The sequence below is a fragment of the Artemia sp. Qi Xiang Cuo genome, chromosome 2, assembly GCF_049724085.1.
Source record: "Artemia sp. Qi Xiang Cuo chromosome 2, ASM4972408v1, whole genome shotgun sequence".
NCBI classification, from domain to species: Eukaryota; Metazoa; Arthropoda; class Branchiopoda; order Anostraca; family Artemiidae; genus Artemia; species Artemia sp. Qi Xiang Cuo.
The window spans coordinates 25,252,722-25,272,339 of record NC_142795.1 but is presented as its reverse complement, the minus strand read 5'-3'; the positions used below and the strand labels follow the sequence as shown (position 1 = coordinate 25,272,339).

The window sequence follows — 19,618 nt, the reverse complement described above, 5'->3', positions numbered from 1 at the left end:
CATAACTTTTTATTTGTTTTTAAGGGATGTTCAAGCATTTTTTTTAACAAGAGAGTAAAGATTTCAGGCTATGACTAATTGCTTGACAATGAGGTTGCTACGTATTCTTTGCTGGTTGTGGTACGCATTTATCCGAAAAAATCGAGTTCTTTCCATAACGTCAAACGAATGTTACTGGTGGAGAACGTCAATTTAATTTTGATTGTACTACTAGCTTACCCTAATATTATTAGCTTACTCTTCGCGAGTTATTACGATCTTAAAAGAAAGCAAATTCAAGGAAAATACCCCCGGCGGAAGTTTCTCCCTCTTCCCCGCGAAGCATTCCCCGCACGGACAATTCTCTTCCCGGACAATTCCTCCCTCAATGGAAAAATCCTCCCTACAATCCCTTTATCGGGGAATCGATTCCATAAATCGAAAAGCAAAATACTGCACTGAATCCATAAACACGAACATTAATTTTTTTCAAATGTAATGCTTTCTACAATAGAGTTAATCCCAGACTCGATAAAGTACCCTACATACACACTAACACACGCACACACACACACACACACACACATATATATATATATATATATATATATATATATATATATATATATATATTTAGATTTGAAATATTTTTTTGCCAAAAAGGTTTTCAATTTTTCATTATATGCGACAAGTTATAACTCCTCCAAAATAATCAGCTCATGCTGCTAAAGATGAATAAAACGTAAAACTAGAAAACATTCAGATAAAATTTACTTTAAAACGAAAGAGAACACAAATAACTCCAGATTCAATCGTAAGAACCATAGAACACTAAGCATAAAATTGATTTATTAAACTTTGTCAAAGTTAATTTTCATTCCTTTTTCAAAGACTGTTTCCAATCTTCACTCAGTTTTTCTATAGTCTCCCCTCGAGATTTTGCCTCCTTGCCAGAAAATGAAGCTACTAAGGCTGCAAATAGCATCAAAGCTATAGCAGCAATATTTATCCGTATTCTCACAATGTTCCGTGTCCTTTCCATCATTTCTTGCCTATAAATAGAATTCAGGATTAAAAAAAAAAAACACATAAAAATGACAAAAATCGTGAAGAAAGTAAAGAAAGTCTTGATACAACAAATTCAAAATGACTCAAAATTAAAAAAAATATGCAACACTTATTCAACGCCGTGGAGTTTCCTTCAAAATAATTTCCATAACAACGTAAACATGTTATTCTCGTTTTCAACGTTACACCTCTTTGACGCTGAGATTGGCTGTACAGTCTTTACTTCGTCCAAACTAAAAGCAAAAGTAAGCACCTCGTTTTCTAGTATAAAACAGCCCGAAAATATCACTTGTTTCAGAAAGGCAAAAAACAAACATTTCAGATATTTTTCACCTGAGGCATGGATCATCAATATCATCTACAAACTCCATAAAAACTAACTAAATTATTTCTTTTAAAGCAACAAATTTAATTGAAAGGAATATTTACTGTTCAACCATGTTTTGGTTATACCATTAACCATTTTTTCCAGCATAATAATATAAAAATACATGCAATACAATGCATAATCATTCTCTTTATTGTATTAATTAAAAAAAAACAAGTTTTTTCAAATGAAAGTAACGAACACCATTAAAACTTAAAACACACAGAAATTATTACGTATATGAAGGGGAATACCCCCTCCTTAAAATCTCGCTCTTTACGCTAAAGCTTTTCAGTACTTTTGAAAAAGCTTTTTACTGTTCTAATTAAACGACCTTTGTGTTTCAGGAGTCGTTCTTAAGGAATTGGGACAAAATTCAAACGAAAAAAAACTTTATAAAATCCCAGACTTTACCTTAGAATTTGACATCAAAATCTCTAGTAGAATCCCACATTTTAGCTCATGAGCCGGATTTACTTGCATCACTTTAATCAAAGCATGAAATTATATACTAAAGAAAGTGATAACTTCCATCGATGTTTTCCCAAAAAATCCAGTTGAAAGAAAAAAGGAGAAGAAACATTTATGACTTACGTGACAAAGTTAGGAACTGAATCAACAGAAGGGAATCGCTTGGTGTATACAAGCATATATTTCTCTAGCTTATTGACACGATGGTTTGATCCTAGAAATAAGTAGGTTAAATTAACATTTAACACTGCAATGCAACCGAATTTCGACGTGTCTCTTTAACTCAAATGTTAGGTCAAAAATTCTTACTCAATAGTTGCAACTTTGTCATCTATTTCACAGATATTCTCTAAAACTTAATATTTAATAGAGTTTACAGCTAATAGTTAGTCATTATTTGGATAATATTTAGTTGATATTTAATTTCAGTTTTTTAAGTTAATATTTCGTTAAGATTAATAAAGTTTAATATTACTATCAAATTAGATTTTGTATAAAATTTTCAGCTATGTGCCATTTAACTCGACTTTTATTTCTGGAATAATGTATTTGTAGGCTGCAAATCAGTGTAAAAAAAAGAAGAAAATTTCCAGATCTCGGCCAGACCTTGAAACTAGGGAAATTAAAATGGAGCTAAATTCATAATTATAGGTAGCGCTCACAGTCCCAACACTGTTTCATTAGAACCTTTCCACATATTCTCGATTGGCTGGCGTTTTCAAGAAGAATCATTAATCGTGGCAAAATTGAACAAGGAAATGCTTGGAAAATTTCAACAAAATTACGAAATTTGGTGTTTTAATGTCTTTTTTTCAGGTATCTTTTATGACCTTTGGATGGGGGTTCGATCCCTGATTTCACCTATTATTTTGTTTGGAACAAGGGTCAGTGGCGTGACTCTGCAAGCTTAGCCGGAGTCGGCCAAGCTTCATATAGGTACCTGGAAAAATCCAGGGAGGTAAACAAGAAAGGTGTGTGAAAGCACAGAATTGTTGTCATCCTGTGCTTGGCACTCCCTGGTTGAATGACCCAGAAACAGAGATCAGCACCGCCGGTAGGGACTTTAAAGCCTAGTGCCGTATCTGTTACCCTTTTCTGCTCTGTTTGTTTCTTTTCGCCAGAGATGATTACATTTAGCCAATGCTCCAAGAATATCAGGTCTCGTTCCAAGGGGAAATAATGAGTTCTAGTGTTCTTTCTGGGAGCCGAGGGTAATCTGAAGGAAACTATTGTCGAGTCATTTTCGGCCCTAGGGTCAGTGATGGGTGAAAACGGCACTATATCAAAATTTCAAGGTACCCATTTAATTAAAATAGCAAAGAAAACTGTCTCCGAAAGCCACATGACGTATCCAGCCCCCAGTGAAAGAGCCCAAATCTTTGAAGGACTGCTCATTTCATCTACAATGATTCTTAGATAAATCTTGAAGAAAAGTAAGCTTGCAATGCATTGTTGAACTCTGAATATTTTTGGGTATTTAGTCAACCATACTTTGGGATAAAAAAAGATTCAGGGAAACAACTCGAACTTATTGAAATGACCAATTTCAAATGCAGAAAGTTTATCACAGAATCACACTAGATAGATGAGTTAAAAAGTGCTTCGAAGAGAAGAAAAGATAGAAATCGACACCTAAAATAAGCAAAAATAAAGTCAAATAAGAAGTCAAACTTAAAAAGATACCGAATCACTACAAATGAATAAAAAAAATCTAAAACAAACACAAATTAAATTGAATAGACACGTCAAACTAAAAAAAAAAATATTACTAGGGATGAATAGATGAAACATGAAGCGAATAGAAATCAAGATTAATAATCAAGTTGAATTCAAGCAAACCACGCTTATGCTTTTAAATGGACATTGCTGTTCTATTTAGAAATTTGTGAAACTTCATCAAGGTCTATAAATCCATAATTTAAAAAAATCAATTTTAGTTACTGTAAGTAAATATGTTGGCTGCGGGCCAAGTAAATTGTTGAATAAATTCAAATTTAATACCTAAGGTTTGTATCTGGCTAATTTCGTTTAGAAGGGATTTTGACATAGAAAGGTAGTTTGGCTGCATTATTTGGAGCATCAGCTATGGTGAGTTGAAAACCTTTCTTGGTTAAAGCATTCCTTGAACTTTTGCTAGTTCCTATACATATTATTGATTGCTTATGTGCATTTGAGGCAAGGAAAAATTTGTTTTCATCTCTGTAACGCAAGGCAACTTGTAAGTAAAAACCACACAACACATTGAAAAACAGGCGGGTTAGATGCATGTGCTAAGGGCATATTACTAAGGCATATTACCAAGAGCTAAGGGCATATTTCTGATATGCATTTGAGGCTAACAAAAATCGTTTCTGGAACCAAACTGTTCCCTACAATCAAATAATTTGAAAATATTTTTTGTTTTGGGACAAAGTAACACAACATACAAGGTGCATTTTCAGAAGTAACAACACGGATTGGGTATCTGGAAACAGAGAATAAAATTGGTTTTAAGAAGAAACAGCGCATCTCGAGGCCTCTTTAAGGACCCTATTATCATTTTTCTTGAAGAAAATATTCTTCTTGGGAATTCTTCAGTTGGGTGTTACAGTTACTAATTCTAGCCTCTGATAGACTGTTGCTAATCGATGGTAGTAAAATAGACGTGTACTGTGTAAGCATTATTCTACTTTTTGTGATCATAACATTATTTATCTTTATAGTCTTACCCTTTTGAACAGGAAAGATCTTAATCAAATCTGTTTTTTTTTGTAATGTTTTACTTTATCTCCCCCTTGGCATAGTAATAGTAAAATAACACATTAAGTTCGGAGTACCTGATGTAACAGCAAAGCTGCATGAAGAGCTATCAGATTCAACTTTTTACCGATTTTTCACCCTCATTCCTTCAGTCCGTCTATTTAATTAATTTCATTGCTGTATAATTGTAGAGCTTATCAATTATTGCGCAATGCTATCCCTGAGTAGGCAATATTATTGTAGAACACAGTTCATACCAGATTTAGCAAGATGAATTGCGCAATAGAACCAGGAAAAATAAAAGAACGGAGCAGTTTTTCCAGTGTTTTTAATATAACTCTTAAATTTACATCCAATCTCCAAAACAGGTTTGTTCCTTCCAAAGGAACAGGAACTCTAGGCAGATGGCCATATTCCTATGGGCAGCGATTTAACCATGCCATGGATCAATCTTCATTAAGAGAACTTATGATTTGGCCAGGGGTGCAATATTACTCGTTGGTCATATTGAATTATTGAATATGTAAATATTATAAAATATTGCATATCTGAAATTCAGAGCGAAGTGGGGCCTTTGGGAACAATCTCCAGTTTTGTCTCAGTTTGAGTTCAACTCATGAATTCAACTGAAAAGCACCTTAATAGTGGCTGCTTCAACCTAATGCAGTTTGATTATTAGAAGTTATCCGGATGGAAGATAGGTCACCTTAATTAATGATTAATTAAATAATAAATTATTCAAATTATTAATAATTATTACGACATTAAATAATTATCATGAATATTAATTAAAAAATAGACATTATTTATTAATAAAATTAAAGTTAATTTTTAGTAATTAATTGAATTTATTAATAATTAAATTATTAATTAATTGTATAATCCTTAACAAGTAAGGCAAAAAACCGTTTCTTAATTAACAGTAAAAGTACACGACACGAAGGCCATCGTGGGTAAAAGTTGGTGCCTAAACAGGGACGCCAATGTAAACTATTTAATCTACAATTGTCGATTCAAGATTCTTCAATATGGGACGGGAGAAATTTAAATCCGTTAAGAAGGCAAAGAAGTCTCGTTCCAAAAGTTGTTGCATCCCACACCCAAATCAAGGAGTTAAAAGAAGGAGAGTTTGAGGCAATGGCCCTTGTATTTCAAAAATCGGTCTTGCAAAAGTCGAATTTTAGCATAAAGAACGGAGAGCTGAGGAGAGAGGCAGTCCTCCTTATATACAGGATAATATCCGCGGGTTTTAAACTTTAACGTCATTCTGTACTTTCATTTGAGGAAAAAAGTTTCCTTTTTATCTAATTTTTGTTCCTTTTTAATACCACACCAAAGTTGTCACAACTATAAGGCGGGCTCAGTGGAGGCAATTCATGAAAATGTAGAGGGAAGGATTTTTTTTTTTTTTAAAGGTATGTTTCAAAGTTTTGGGGGATGGGGGACAATTTCCTCCCCTTAGGTTGGCACTAATGGTTGAGATACCACTCCCTCGACCCCCTTCTTAGCATTGAAGCTAAATTTTGCATGACCATGTTTGTCCTTAAATTGCTTAACACATTCAACATCATTTTGTCCTTAAATTGCTTAACACATTCAACATAATTAACATGCTTTTCCAATTAAATTTATGTATCTACTTTCTTCGCTATCACTAGAAGCTAGAATCAGAGTTATCTACTTTACTAGTATGACAACCCCAGGCAGCTTAACACAGCAACTAATTTGCAGTAGTGGAGGCCAAGCAAATGTACAAAAGACAATTATGTAGCAGGGCCGTAACCTACAGGGGAAATGGGAACGCTCCCCCATATATTTTGAGCAAGTTCGTATAAAAAACTGAGTCAGTAAAATAGTGTCCGAAGCGTCACTATTTTAATAGCTCAAATTTTTCCTTTTTTATTAGGGTAAATGGGCTGATGGAAATATATGACGGAAAATAACTGAAAAAGGATCAGTCTCAGTCAGTAAAACAAAAATCAGGTAAGTTTAATAGTAATATCACCTAAATCAGTCAGTAGAATCCACTGCCCCCCTCCCTTCCCCCCCCCAAAAAAATGGCTAGTGACACATCTGCTATTTAGTTAAAACAACGTTAAGAACAATTTGAATGACCTTTATATGCTTTTCACAGACTTTTCTTTCCCAAATTGACTCCCCAATTAATTATGTATGTTAACAATGAAAATAGTTAAATACATAAAGGCCATATTTACACTAAGGACAAATTTTTTTTTTTAAGAAATAAATGAAAAAAGGATGGACACCTTTTAATATATCTAGCTCATTTTTCAGCAGAGACTTTGCTTTTTTTATTTTATCTTCGCAGTAGTCACCAAGCTCAAGTTTTTCAAGGGAAAGCTGTAATTTGTCGTTTTAAAATTTATCAGTTGTCAATGTGCCACAAGAAATTACATTTATATAATGTTGGTATAAATTGTGCCACCTTTATTCAACGCAGTATTACAAAATTCAAGAACAGTTATTGAATTTTTTAAGTCAATGGACCGGTAACTTGCAAACCCTGAAGTGATCATTTTGTGTAGTATAAATATAGTTGTTTTTAATTTTTATACCTTAGTAACTCTACTGATGATGATGACCGACTGTGTCATCAAAATATCTAGAGCCTTTGTATATATTTTTGTTTCAGTCTAATACAAGGACCTGTCCCTATTTGGAACTCCCTATTTGTTTCGTCAATAAGTTAAGTTCTTTTCACGGCCCCATGAAGCTGTTCTTCTGGGCATTCAGTCCCCCGAGCAGGAACTTGGGTCTGAATCTAAGCCTCAGAATCATTTTCTTGGCAAGAAAATCACTTTGAAAATGATTTCATTATCTACTTTATGCAACTTACACTTTGCATATTCATTAAAATGAATTTATACAGCTTAATTTAAAGTAAGCATTTTTTCTGTTTCACATAAACATGGACGTCAACTGCAAAAATACATGCTGCTGGCCCAGTCAATTATCTTCAGTTTTTAATACTGAACAATTGCAGTGTACTTAAAGAAGTTTAACGATAGTCTTTGATTAAAAAGGATAGCGCAGCTGAGTCTATTGATTAATTTTTTTCTCGCTTTAATTTGACATTCAGCTGCCGCAGACATAAGAAAACACGTTTATGATTAAACTTAAAACGTTCTTTTTAAGTTCTTAAACATTCTTAAAACTTAGCGTATTTTAGGTACTTATCTGTTATAGCAACACCACTCAAGAAGTGAAATTAGGTTAATCCTAATGAAATATGCCTAAGTATGATTACAATATAATAATTTCGAAACAAATTTGGGCAATATATTTGCACATTAGGGGGTAGGGGGTAACGTGTAGCGGGTCTGCATGCAAAATGTGTTTCTAACTTCACACTGTCCAAATACTTCACCCCCCCCCCCCATGTGCAAATAAATAGCCCAAATTTTATATTTCCTATCTATTCTGTCACTTGTCTTTTCTGACGCAAAGGTGAAAGAAAATAGCGAAAGAAACCATTTGTACAGTGCGTCAATGGATGAAGAACTCAAATGCGGTCGCTATAACAGATAAGTACCGTTTTTCCTAGCATCTACTTACCCAAATTTAACCCTTTCCCAGGGCTTGTATCATTTGCAGCAGATTCTGTCGCTTGATTTTTTGGCACGGATGACTGCCATCTTAAACTGCGGTTTCTTACCATTAAGCATCTTCGTAGCACAGTTGACATTGGGATATTCTGCAAAAGTGTAAATTTTAGCTCAGAATGAATAAAAACACTTTTAGACATGTTATACACGAAAAACGAAAGAATCAATACTCAAGGTTGTGGACGAGAAGTCAAACTTTGTAACAGCCAAAATAAAGTTTCATATTGACCTTCCCCCCAGCCAAACATTAGTTACATTCAGTCGTTCCTAGGATTGGTGATGCCCGGGGGAGAGTAATTAAAGCACCCCTCCCGACTCAAATACAAGCAAAGAAAAGCCGAAATAAAGTGAAAAACTTGACCAGTGGACCACCCCCAGCCGTGGGGGTGGTTTTCTAGCAAATCATGTCAAAGCATCTTCCAAACACCCACCTGATAATTCAAGTAAATCCCTTAGTCCATCCCTGAATGAAAAAATAAATCGCTTTTTTTTCTATAAAAGATTACTTAGGTTTAAGCAATATAAAATTTGCCGAAAAAAAAAATCAGATATCCTCCTGTTGGAGGGGATACAACCTTTGCAAGGATGTATGATTTTAGACCGAAACCATGGATTAGGATCTTATCTTAACAACCTTTTTCCTTCAAGGACATGTTCTTATATTGACTCCAAGTGACTCTTGACCCATCCAAAGGCCTAAAACTTATTGGCGAGTTAGCACTAAATGAGATTTGACTTGGGACGATGAAAGCTAACTCTTACCCAGTTATCCAATGATTCAAGTTACAATTTCCAAAATGCAAGGAAAGTGACCAACCACATAAAAAGAAGAAGATGAATTTTCAATTTGGTCGCAATTGGGACAAAAAAGTTAGATTAGAGATAAAAAAATGTGGACCCAAATCCTTGGAATTTGTAATCTGGTTGATTCAGAAGAGTCGGACAGAGTTAGCGGCTTATTTATCTTGAGTATGTCTTGACACTAAGAAACACTGAAGAGGAGTTCTTGCAATGCTATACGGGGCCACAGTTATGTGCCGGGGGCGGTAAAAGTTCAACCCCCGACTAATAAATATATATAATACAGATATATGATTCATCCGTCTCACTGACCGTATTTCAAACAGTAAGCTGTACGAAAAATGTGATTAAGTCCCGCTTCCTAGGGCTATAATGAGAAAGGTTGAGATGGCTACAACCTGTTCTACGGATGAAGGATGACAGATTACCAAAGATCGTCCTTGTCATCCAACCACCTAAGGCCAAATGAAAAGCAGGTCGTCTCCGAATGGGATGGAAGGATGTCGTAAGGAAAGATTTAAAGGAAAATCGAGCTTCTTGGGAGGTATAAAGAGGGAGGTTTCGAATATAATGTGATGGAAGAGAAGTGTGCGTATAATGGTGGCCTTAAGCGGCTTGATGCTGGAGTGAGTTTTTAGTAGTAGTAATAATGCAGATAAATTCTTCTAAATCGATTCCTAATCTCGCAACGACATTTTTCTGCTTGGATAGTAGAATTTATTATTTCTTATCACCATAGCCAATACCTCTTAGATCAAACATAAGACATTCAAACCAGCATGTAGGCCTATACATCTTGTATTCATTAATACTCGCATTAGACGTTGTAAGAGTTACTCAGAGTTTAAGTGGTAACTCAACCAAAACTTTCAACTCAATAATGTCAGAATGGTAATAAAAAAAAGTTTTTTCGTCAGAAATAGTTTCCTTACTGCAAAAATATGGTAAACGCGATAAAACTGCCTGTAAAAAAAAATGTATCCTGTAAAAAGCGCAGATTTGAATTGCTGTTCTGTAACAGCAATGAGGTAATGGAAATTTAGAACACTACTGTTACTACTATTTTATGGAGATGGGCGAACATTACTACAATATTTTAGCCAAATAATACTAGCCTAGAAACCTTTACAGCTCCATTTGCAAATAATCAGAGGGTAATTCTTTGACCTAAGCAGTTTCTGCAACTGTTTTCAGAGTGAGGGGCTAAGATCTGAAAAATGATTTGACAGATAACCTCTATTTTATTAAAATGTTACAAATTTTGAGTTGTATATATATTTTTGATTTTCTAGGGGGTGTCTTGTCTCCTAGGCTTAAGAATTTGGATGGAATTGTTTATTTTTTTTTAGAAATCAAAGTAAAATTAGTTACTGCACAAAGAAAATAGCCTTAAAGTCCAGGAGATGATGGGGGTGGCTCTCAGTCTTTTGAAAATTTGTCCACTTTTGGAATAAAAAGGTAAAAGTGTTGAACATAAAGTATTCTTCTTTTTCAAAATACGAGTTAGGATCTCTAGAATTTTGACGTTTATTTAACTTGACTTTATAGTTTCTTAGATATTGAAAGCATGCAATTCACCTTAATTTCGTGCATTGATAAGGAAATCCCATATAAGCATCAAGAAATGACAAAGAAAAAATATAGGTCATTAAATACTGAATTATTTCTGAAAAACCAAGTTTCCTTAGACCATACTGATTTGTATAGATACACGTCCATACCCGTATATCCATGCAACACAAGAAATCCTGAACATTTTTTTCCATCAGGTGATAACACCGTAAATAAAAATAAAACTATCAACCGGGGTGCTACCTTTTCGACTAGACCCCGGCGCCGCGCCGATGAGGGACGGCCGGCGGCGGTAGGGCCAAAAAAAGCACGCCGCGCCGCCGGTAACATGTCGGCGGCGCACCGCCGGCGTGATCAATGTTGACCGCAAACATTAATGTTTTCATCAGTCTTTCTCAAATCACAGCTTAAATTTACAACCAATTCGAGCCTATTCATGAGTTCAATAATTCACAAGTTGCTGGCTGGAATCTGGTCTTCTTCGTTATTCAGCAAGAGAAGTAGAAATGTAGTAGAAACGAAATGGCAGTGGCGTTTCAGAACCCTTGCATAATACAAGCAGTTTAAGTATCTATTAGCTATGTTTAATTAACATAAACAATTATCAAAATTAATAGTTTTTTTTTATCGAGCATTACTGAATACAAAATTTCAAATACCGTAACACAAAAATCGTCAGTTATCTGGGACAAATTTTGAATATAACTTTGAACTCAGAAGCTTAATTTTTTCATAATGCCTTTTGCCTATATCTGTTTTATCACCTTTAAAACAGTTGAAATGGGCGACTTTGATATTTATTGTTTGTTTTGCTCTTTTGGATTCTTAAAAAGACTTCTTGTATTAAAAACTGGTTTCTAATTACAATTTAAAAAAAAATGCATTTTAAAGTTTTTTGGCTTCTTTATAGAATATATGTCATGTAGGGTGAACTGCTGCTTTTTTATTGCTTTTAGCTGCTCTTTTGGATATTATTCGTTTTTTTCTTTTGGGGATTCATTCCAGATTATAAATTGATAAATACCTAATATCAGTCAAATTATAGTCAAATTATAAACTGCATTAAAAGGAGTAAACATATCAAATTGATAAATACATGACGAACACTTCACATGACAGCACTTCAATTACAATGAAACAAAAAACACTTAATAGTTTATTTGGTATGAAGAAAAATTAAATGCCACCTATTTTCTGGTAAAAAATGAAAAGCTCATCCATTTCAAATGTAATTAAATGAAATAATATGCAGACTGAAGTAGCTCCAGGAAGATGTTGAGATTTTCATCCTAGTTCGTCATTTTTAGTCCAAATAAAATTTTAATACACATAGCATCAGTTATTCAGCGTAAGCTTTTATTTCCAAAGGCTTGCAAAAAAATACAAAATTTAAGAAAGCTGCAATAATAAGTCGTCTGTGGTCTGAATATTCAAAGACTTCTCGTTGATTCCAACCCAGGCTCAAAGTTTCTGCTATGGTCATTTCCATGGAAATCTCTAAAGAGTTTCTCTTTAAAATAGCTTTCAAGCGTAGTTAGGGGTCTTTAGCCTTTTTTGCTTTTCTTAAAAGCTTTGAAAAAAGTGTTATAATATTCCAAATGTTACATTTGCTATATTTGTGCATATTTTTGGTAATCATTTGTGGGGTGATCGAATTTTTTAAACCACTGTAGATACGTAAGAACGTTGCAACATCTAGTACCCTGAGGTCATAAGACTGTCAAAGACTCCTCCTTGAACCTCCCAAATTGAAAGCTTTCATTATGACCTGGCCTTTTAATGTAACTTGGGCTCTGGACAAAGGGCACCATTGTCACTCGAGCGCAACTTTAGGTGGGGATGTCGATATCGCTTTCGTCACACCAATTCGTTTTAGTGTGAATCTGCCTGGTACTTATGAATGAATATTTTCAAAGTAAACCCGTTTCATCAATAAGAAAATAAACGGGTTGGACGCACATATCCCTTTCCCTTTGGACGATAAAACTATACAAGTGCTGTATCAAGTATAACTCACGAAAATATTGTTAATTTTTGTCAACTTTTCGACTTTTTGGCATCCCTGCTTTCAATTAAAAAAAAATAAAAAAAAATCAAGGTACTATCACTCATATATAATAACTCCCTATGCCCCCCCCCCTATGTATACTATCTTGATAGGATACCGTCTCTACTTTAAATAAAAATAATAATAAACTTATTGTCACCCCTGTTAAAAAAAAAAATCGAGGTATTATCATTTAAATATGATAGCTCACTACCCCCCCCCCCTCTGTATACCACCTTGATAAAATGCTGTCTCTGCTTTAAATTAAAAAAAAAAAACTTTTTGGGATCCCTACTTTCAATAAAAGAATTTCGAGATATTATCATTTAAATGTAATACCCCCTACCCCCCCTCTGGATACCACCTTGATAGGATACCGTCTCAGCTTTCATTAGAAAAATAAGCTACTTAATAATTAACTAGGTCACTATATGGTTCAAACAAACACGCAAAATAACGTTAAACAGCTTATTGTTCCTTGAAAAAAATTGAGGGTATGAGTAAAGGGGTACAAAGATAACAACAAAAATGTCGAAATGATTCAGATTTACCTCACATTATTGGAAAACTGAGTCATAGATTCGCCGCGGCATTCAATAAGATCCAAAGAATCTAATTAAAAGAGTGCACACGCAAAAGCCAAATTAGGCCAGTAGCCTATGAGAAATCGCAAAAGACAATAAACAAGTCTTAATGGGGGCCCTGGGTCTATCAAAATATTTCAATGGTTTCCCAGGGAATTTGATATCATTTTCTTCTGTCTCCACTTTAAATGAAAAAAATATTTATCCTTTTGGCATCCCTGCTTTCAATAAAAAAAAAACAAGGTATTGTCACTTTAACATGATAGCCCCCAATCCCCCCCTATAGGCAATAATTTACAATTTATTTATGAGTCATATTTTTGGGGTAGCTTCCGAACAATTGAGTATTAAACATTCAGGCGTTCAAGAATTGAGTATTAAACATTAAGAAAATCTTATCTAAAAACAGCAAAAAAAAATTTTGTCAATTTCAAAATCCAACTGAAGGCTGAAGCTGTATAGTAGTGAATTCGTTCTATAATTCTATTCAACTTGAAAATAAAATTTTTGACTACGAACGATGTGAGAAATAGCGATTGGGAAACTACATTCGAAATGATTTGAAATGATTTGTTTTTTTTCAACACATGAAGAACTGTGTATATTGCAATATTTGCAATTGCAGATTGCATCTGTCTGGTTTTTATGCAAAGTAACAAAAGAGACGAAAATTAATGAACAAGAGAGTAGTGAAGAATTATGGTATGCAAAGTAATATTTGGCAGGGAAGTCACTGGCGGTAAATCGCTAGGGGTGGCACCGTGATTGCGTGATTTTCGGGGATTCGGGGAACCCAATTTTTTTCGGGGTCACGCATAGATTTTCGGGGAAATACCCGAAAATTTGAGGATAGTGCAAGCCCTGCTTCATTTCTAATCTGGAAAATCGAAATACTAAACCACACGAGAAGGAAAAGCTCCGACTTTGAGGTTGACGCAATAAAGAATTGCCGCAAAATTAATTTAGATTCGACCGAACACCGCCGCCTCCGCCGGCGGCGTTAAGACACTTCGGCGGCGTTCGACCGGGCCTCTCGTCGGCGGCGTTCGGTCGATCCACCGGCGCGGCGCCGGGGTCTAATTTCGACTAACCGTCACAAGCACTAAACGTCATAACATCTAAAAGCAAAATCCGTCAGAACCACTAACCATCATAACATCGACAAAAAATTTATAAGTTTATATAACAGTAATAAGTATATAATACTTTAGAGAAACAAATTTCGGCTATATATTTGCATATCAGGGGGTGGGGGTAAAGCATAGTATATATTAAATACGTAACCTAACCTAAACTAGGTACCTTTTCGCCCTAAAACCCAAAAAACCAAAGTTTTTAAATTTTAGATGTTATGACGGTTAGTGGCTCTGACAGATTTTTTTGTCGTTGTGATGACGAATTTTGTCGATGTCCTGACGTTAGTGCTCCGGACGGTTAGATGTTATGATGCCTTCCCCCATCAATCTACTTTGCTTCTTAGGTTTCTTCACTGGATGCGTTATTGATTTACTTAAGTAAAAGCTTTGGGATGGTTCAATTGATGAGAATATCAAATTAACCCTAGATAGGTATAGCAAATCAACCTCGGATAGATAAGCACAATCAACTTTATATAAACTACGCTCAATTTCAACAAAAGCTCTTGTGCACTCACGAAGTCACGTTCGATTTATAACAAGTTAACTACATGAAAATGTCTTACTTTTTGGCAGAGAACAGCGCATAATTATGACATCTTGTGAAAAAATAAACTCGATGTTGAAACAATTTTAAGAGACTTCCAGAAATAATGAGGCGGACCAGCAATACACTTTCGTTATCTTATAAAATTCAGAGATAAGGGGTCCCAATGTAAAAAAAAAAAATCTCAATATTCTTTATATGGTGAAAATCACAAATAATCAAAACTATTGTGACACTGACTATGATTTACCTTATTACCATTGAAACAAAGCTTCTGAATTTTTGTGACATTTGACCTCAAATGATTTGTTGAAAGTAAAATCCCCCAACAAGAGACTGTCAAAATAATCACAATCGTTCTGTATACATAATTTTGTCACAATCCTGGAGGGGGGGAGGGTGGCAAAGTTGGAACCAATTTTCCTAAATCAAATGAAAATTGATAAATGAAAGATGAGCCATATAGCACCATAAAGGTAGAGATATACTAAAGAAAACTTTCACTGGATGCTTGAATTTTGCAAGCTTATCTTACTTTTGACAAGGTTTTTGAAGAAACTTAGTTTCAGTTCGGGGTGGGGGCAAATTGGTGTCTGGGGGGAACTGGGGTCTGGAGGGGGCAGCTAGCAAATTACGCCCCTTGGCTGGCAGTGCGCCAATGAAATATATAATCTGATGCCCAGTATCAGATCCCTATTATAAGCCCACAACTCAATACAAATTCTACTACTACTACTAAAAGCATACCATGACAAATACCCACATAAGATCAACATAGCTACACTAACTTCTCTTACACCTTAACCTATTTACTGACTCTCGACTAAACAGGGAACTAACCTTGATTCTACCACTTATGCCTTTAGCATACGTATCTAATACACCTCCTAAAGGTAATAGCTTCACTGAAGCATTTCTATTTGATGATTCAAATATTGGCTCATAATTGATAAAAACCAGGATTAGAGTGGTATGAGACTCGAATACTTTTCAGATATTGAAATTGTATTAGTCATTGTTTATCAAGCATCATCATGCTAAGAAATTTTTCCCTACCAAATTCACTCTATTGCCTGTATAACTACTACAAGGAGAATCAACCTCATTGTTAAGAAGTCCTTTCAGAAGATTTGAAACTGTGCTATTGTTCCAGGAGTCCCTGGCAGAAATGCATTGTTTTACCTTAAAATTTCGTTGACTAACTGCCATATCGGAGGGGGAAACAATTGATGTAAACTTAGTATTGTTCTGCTTGGCTTTTTCTACCATATTAACAGTTTGCCCCTTCTCAACCTTTCCAGATTAGTCCTTAGTCACCATCAGCCTATGAGGGATAAGTTGCCTTTTACTTGATTGAATTTGGAATCTATTAACTTGGAAAAAATTTACATGGCTTAAGTTAAGTGAATAAATCAGCAGCCACTAACAAACGAAAGGTCATCAAGAAAGTGGAACAAGTCCCTTTTTGGTGCATCCTAAGTGACAATACCTCAACATTGCAGAATCTCAATAAATATCAATTTATTACAAATATGTTATCATTTAAAATTGGCCAAAAAATGCTATGGCTACCATAGGCCTTGCATGATATTCTTGTATGCATAGCAAACAGAACCAAATCCAATAGTTCTTTTTATTGTTTGCAGCTTCTATAAGGAAATTATTATACTCATAGCTAATTGGTCTTGCAGTAACTTAACGGTCTGTAATCAAAAATACGTATATAGTTTCAGTCACATAGATATGGGAGCGTATGATTCATAAGTTAACCATTTCTTGGACTTAATCCATTTTTAACCCTGATTCTTCCAAAGTAAGATGATGATTACCTCCCAATAACGCATTGCACTCTTGGTCGAAGGCAGAGAATCAGTAAGATCATTACATGCACTACGCAAACCATGGTCGGCATGCCCATTTTTTTTTTTTTTTAGATGTTTTTATTTTAGATGTTTTTTTTTCCAGCTGCATATTTTAGATGCTTAGGACTTCTTGCATGGTTGGCAAGGATTGAAACACTAAGTAAAGTTTGGCAAAAATGTGTTTATGATACCTGTTCTCCGTTTGCATTGTTAAAGAGTAAACCCTCGTCTTGATTGACATCATACACCCTGCCAGGAGCAGGGCCAGCTTCAACTGGACAGGCAATCATAGCCTTCAAAATTTTCGAAGGCAGTTCATTCATAGCTGGCTGTTCAAAAATCCTCCACCTACTAAACATGCTGCTGACAGGGTAAACAATGACAATCAAACCGAAGCTTAAAATCAAGACCTACTATATAATAGTGTGGTACTACGCAAAACAGGTGTTATGCCTGTCTGAAAATTCAATTTTTCACCCCTTTAGTGACACCATCCTTGCATTCAATGTACCTTATTGTAATCGATTACAACTGATTTTTGCCACTGACAACCAATAAAAGCCGTTGCCTATTAAAAAGAATGATTTTCATTGGTTATCAGTGATGAAAATAAAATGCAAACAATTGCAATAAACAATGTTGAATGCGTGGCATATATCTGATTGAGGATTAATTAAAAGATAAATATAACTATGTAACCCCTTTGAGGGTCATAGGCATTTTGGGTAAGATGCTGTTTGATACTACATCTATGAATATATCTCTCAAACTTTTGACAATTCAAAGATAACGAATCTATTAAACTTCTGGGCGAAAATTTTCTGTCCATGGGCAAAAACCAACATGGATAAAAAATATCTGCAAATATAATATGGCATTATCGAAGGATACAAATGCACATGCTAGTGATTATTATGCAAAATTTATGATATGCTTTTGCAGCCTATTACATCACTTAATATTTTCAGAAAAAAAAACACAGTATAAAGTACATGCTAATGAGCTGCTACCAACACCATAGAAAATGATTTAGTGGGAATTGTAAATGAATCATTAGGCAAGAACATCAACTATCTGTTAGAAAAGAGCTTTCACTATTTAATTCCACATTACACAAAGACCCAAAAATGCCTTCATTGGGTGTTAAAGATATGTCAAATTTGAGAAGTAATTCAAGATTATTTCTAAGTTTGATTGACCCCTTGACACTTACGATAAGTAAAAACAAAATTTAGCACAATGTTGCATTAAGCTTTTAAGCTTCACAAAATTATTCTATATTCAATTTGCTGTTTTGGTGCTTGTTATTTTGTGCATGACAACAGTGTCGTTCTAGAGCACAGAAACCAAATGACTTCACATTAAAAAAGAAGCAATTTGAATTCATATAAGAAAAACGAGCATTTATTATCGGCAATACAGTAAAAAACTAAATTAAAAGTTAAATATGTACATATATAAACTTGGCAAACACTGAAAATTGAGGATCACAGCTTTTTCATTCTTTGTGAGTTTCATTGTACTGTTCATGCCAGTTGTGGTTATATTGGTTGATTGATCCGCCTCTGGCTTGAAGGAGTTTTCCATTGAAAGCCATCCACACACAGCCAATGCTTGCAACCAAAAATATCCCCATATTCAGGGCAATCCTTCCTTTACTGCGAGCTTTTTCCATCGTTTCAATACTAAAAGAATAAAATTAATTTCAGAGATGATATAAAACCAGTAGCTAGTTCATTGGAAGAGAAATGGAGTTAAAAACACAAACACAAAAAAGGAAAGAAACTGTGGAAAGAAAGATGTGGGCAGGAATCATAATAACAAGCAGACGTATATGTTGAAGCGAGAGGGGAGGAAATACAACCCAACAACCACCCCAGCATACACAATAGCATAGTTTAGCTAATGAGTGTAGCCTGTTTTAGGCCATTTTAGGCAAAAACTAAAAAACAACCAAATATTATTACAGTTTGAACATAAAACTTGATTAAAAAAGAAATATGTATCTAATTATTCTGTTCTTTTAAAATCATGGTACAATCTCACCCATGACGAAATCATGGATAATAACGAGGAGCTGTGACAAAATCATAGTTCCTTAAAATCAATGTACATCTAATTATTACTGCAAAAAAAAAAAACAGAAATTAATTGGAGAAAAACATAAAATCAAAATTATGTTAATGTCTTCAATGATTTAAAACTATCAGAAATCCAAATCAGTTTTAAGTCCAGTGTTGCTCAGATCCTTAGAAACTATTTTTCAGTCATTCTAAATTTCATATTAAAGCTCCTAAAAATATCCTTAGAATCTTTTCTAACTAGGAATAAATTATCCAAAAGAAGAAACAATGTAGCTGAAGCACTATTATTTTTTCCCTTCAGCCATAGCACCATTTATGGTAACTGAAAAGCCGTTTGCATAGGCCTCAATTTGTGGAAATGTGTAGGAGGGGCAAAACTCTATTTTTCAAATTCATAAGGGGGGAGGGGTTTCAATTTGTTCAGTGAAAATACCAAAGACATTTTTCAAATCCGGGGTGATCCTGGTGGGCAAATATCCTCCCCCCAATTCAATGGCCTTTTGGCTGAGCCAAAAGGCCATTGAATTTTTAAATAAAAATAAATCAATATTACTTACGAGACAAAACTAGGAACTTCTGAGAGTGATGGGAACTTTCGTGCAAATACCAACAGATATTTGTCACTTCCAGAGACCTTATGATGAGACCCTTGAATAAAATAAGTAATATTTACTTCATTGAAAAGCAATATTCTATGATTGAACACGAGAAGAAAATAAAAATGAGAAATGTTTG

General features: G+C 34.6%; 2 protein-coding genes across 2 annotated transcripts in view; both read right to left on the bottom strand.

Annotated features, from left to right (window-relative positions):
* Positions 1-733: 733 nt before the first annotated feature.
* LOC148955047 (UPF0389 protein CG9231-like) overlaps positions 734-19,618 on the bottom strand; it is a 24,815-nt gene continuing 5,930 nt past the window's right edge. Inside the window, exons 2-4 of the mRNA XM_089099926.1 lie at positions 8,201-8,339; positions 2,009-2,099; positions 734-1,031 (exon numbers count right to left, since the gene is read on the bottom strand). Coding sequence (XP_088956052.1) covers positions 854-1,031; positions 2,009-2,099; positions 8,201-8,339 — 408 coding nt within the window. The 3' untranslated portion in view covers positions 734-853. The remainder of the gene's footprint in view (positions 1,032-2,008; positions 2,100-8,200; positions 8,340-19,618) is intronic.
* Positions 18,188-19,618, bottom strand: part of LOC148955048 (UPF0389 protein CG9231-like) — a 7,189-nt gene continuing 5,758 nt past the window's right edge. The window contains exons 3-4 of the mRNA XM_089099935.1: positions 19,441-19,531; positions 18,188-18,484 (exon numbers count right to left, since the gene is read on the bottom strand). Of these exons, the coding sequence (XP_088956061.1) occupies positions 18,298-18,484; positions 19,441-19,531 (278 nt within the window). The 3' untranslated portion in view covers positions 18,188-18,297. The remainder of the gene's footprint in view (positions 18,485-19,440; positions 19,532-19,618) is intronic.